Source organism: Echiichthys vipera (genome assembly GCF_963691815.1).
Source record: "Echiichthys vipera genome assembly, chromosome: 2".
Classification (NCBI taxonomy): Eukaryota; Metazoa; Chordata; class Actinopteri; order Perciformes; family Trachinidae; genus Echiichthys; species Echiichthys vipera.
In genome coordinates this window covers 416,781-419,280 of record NC_139827.1, presented here as the reverse complement: position 1 = coordinate 419,280, position 2,500 = coordinate 416,781, and the positions used below count along the sequence as shown (strand labels likewise).

Here is a 2,500-nt window from a genome sequence, read left to right as displayed (position 1 = left end):
ACACACACAGGAGACACACACACACAGGAGACACACACACACACACAGGAGACACACACACACAGGAGACACACACACACAGGAGACACACACACACACACACACAGGAGACACACACACACAGGAGACACACACACACACACAGGAGACACAGCAGCTGTCTGTTGTGCTTGAAGGGATCCTTGAAGAAACTGGCTGATAACAATAATCCATCCCATAATAACCTGAATAATAACAATAATAATAATAATAACCTGAATAATAATAACAATAACAATAATAACCTGAATAATAATAACAATAACAATAATAACCTGAATAATAATAACAATAATAATAATAACCCTGTCTGTCAGGTGCAGCTCCTCTCCGGGCCGACAGGAGGCGGTGGCGCCTCCGTTAGCCTGTTAGCCGTTAGCCGTTAGCTGTTAGCGTTAGCCACCTGTCATGGCGGCGCCCTGTCTGCGGTGCTCCCGTGCCTGAGTCCCGGTGAAGCTGAGAGGAGCCTCCGGCAGGTGAGACCCGGACCCGCGGACCCTGCTCACGGAGGACACAGGGTCCGCGGGCCGCTGTTTGTGTTGTTGTTGTTGTTGTTGTTGTTGTTGTTGTTGTTTGTAACCTTCGTGTCTCAGACGTGTTTTAACCGCAGCTGTTTGGGTCCGTGCTGTGACCCGCTCATCACAGCTACACAGAGATAAATACAGATATTTATTTATATTTATATATAAAGATATAAATGTAATATAATTATAATATAATTATAATATAAATATTAAATATACAGCGGTGATGTTAAATAAGTGTGATGTAACGGCGCCCGGTGCTGTTTCCACCCGGACACGTTTCAGTGTTGAACCCCGGTCTCTGTGGACTTCCGTTGCTAGGCAACAGCCCTGGTCCTTGGTCACTTCCTGTCAGTCACCTTCACTGCAACAGGAAACAAACTCGGACACATTCAGAATGTTTTTGTTTTCATTTATTCACCAGTGAAGAAAAACGTTATTAAAGTTCTGTTTAATAATAATAATAATAATTATTATTATTATTATTATTATTAATAATAATAATAATAATAATAATAATCATTATTATTATTAATAATAATAATAATAATGATTCACCCACGGGCGTTTGAACATTTGTAACGTTTTACTTCCTGTCCCGTTGTGTTGCCATGGTAGCGTTGCTGGTTGCCATGGTAGCGTTGCTGGTCGCCATGGTAGCGTTGCTGGTTGCCATGGTAGCGTTGTGTTGCCATGGTAGCGTTGCTGGTTGCCATGGTAGCGTTGCTGGTTGCCAGGCTCACGTTAAACATCAGTTCATTTAGTGTTTCCTGTTTGATTCAGAACTGACACAAACAAACAAACCTGGCAACCATCAAACCTGAACCTGGCAACCAACCAACCAAACAAACAAACAAACAAACAAACAAACAAACAAACAAACAAACAAACAAACAAACAAACAAACAGGAAGTTCACCCTCCTCGCTCTGCAGGTATGAATGTGATGTCATCAGTGATGCGGGGCGGCCGGCGGCTGGTCCACGCCGACCCGGCTCTGCTCAGCCACTTCCTGTCTCCGCCCCTCCTCCGTCCTGCTCGGAGCTCCGCCCCCCTGCTCACCTGTCCTGCTCGGAGCTCCGCCCCCCTGCTCACCTGTCCACGCAGGACGATGGCGTCCAAACAGGTGAGACGGGCGACAGCTGTTTACATTTACTCTGCTGTGTCCGATGAAGGACGCTAACGCTAACGCTAACACTAACGCTGTGGCGCCTGCAGGTCAAAGGTCAGAGGAAGGAGCCGAGGACTCAGAAGGTCAAAGTGAAAGTGGACAAACAGGAAGTGGAGATCAGACAGAGGATGACGGTCGCCGCCCTCGCCGACGCCATGAACAAAGACTTTGGTGAGAAACAGTGATGTGGGCGGGGCCAACGAGGTGGGAGGGGCCAGTGGCGTGGGCGGGGTCAGTGGTGTAGGATGGGCCAGTGGGTAGGGAGGAGTCAGTGTGGTGGGAGGAGTCAGTGCTGTGGGAGGGGTCAGTGATGTGGGGGGGGCCGTGATGTGGGCGGGGTCAGTTATGTGGGCGGGGGCGGAGCTGTGGGGGGGCAGTGATGTAGGATGGGCCAGTGGGTAGGGAGGAGTCAGTGAGGTGGGAGGGGTCAGTGAGGTGGGAGGAGTCAGTGCTGTGGGAGGGGTCAGTGAGATGGGAGGGGGCAGCGCTGTGGGGGGGCAGTGATGTGGGCGGGGTCAGTGCTGTGGGAGGGGCCAGTGCTGTGGGAGGGGGCAGTGCTGTGGGGGGGGCAGTGATGTGGGCGGGGTCAGTTATGTGGGAGGAGTCAGTTATGTGGGCGGGGGCGGAGCCTCGGGGCCGGAGCGTCGGGGCGACTGCAGGAAAGACTTTGGAGGCGCCGTGGTTTCGCTGAGAGTCGTCTGTGTAGAGTTTCTGTCGTCTGTCTTGTTAAAGTGGACTCTCTGTGTGTCTGTGTCCAGATCACGTGG

General features: G+C 50.6%; 1 protein-coding gene across 1 annotated transcript in view; it reads left to right on the top strand.

The window, feature by feature from the left end:
- The first annotated feature begins 432 nt into the window (after positions 1-432).
- The window catches only part of mtif2 (mitochondrial translational initiation factor 2), a 27,748-nt gene continuing 25,680 nt past the window's right edge, over positions 433-2,500 (top strand). Inside the window, exons 1-4 of the mRNA XM_083933636.1 lie at positions 433-515; positions 1,498-1,688; positions 1,781-1,904; positions 2,492-2,500. The exon at positions 2,492-2,500 is cut by the window's right edge and continues 163 nt beyond it. Of these exons, the coding sequence (XP_083789762.1) occupies positions 1,500-1,688; positions 1,781-1,904; positions 2,492-2,500 (322 nt within the window). The 5' untranslated portion in view covers positions 433-515; positions 1,498-1,499. The remainder of the gene's footprint in view (positions 516-1,497; positions 1,689-1,780; positions 1,905-2,491) is intronic.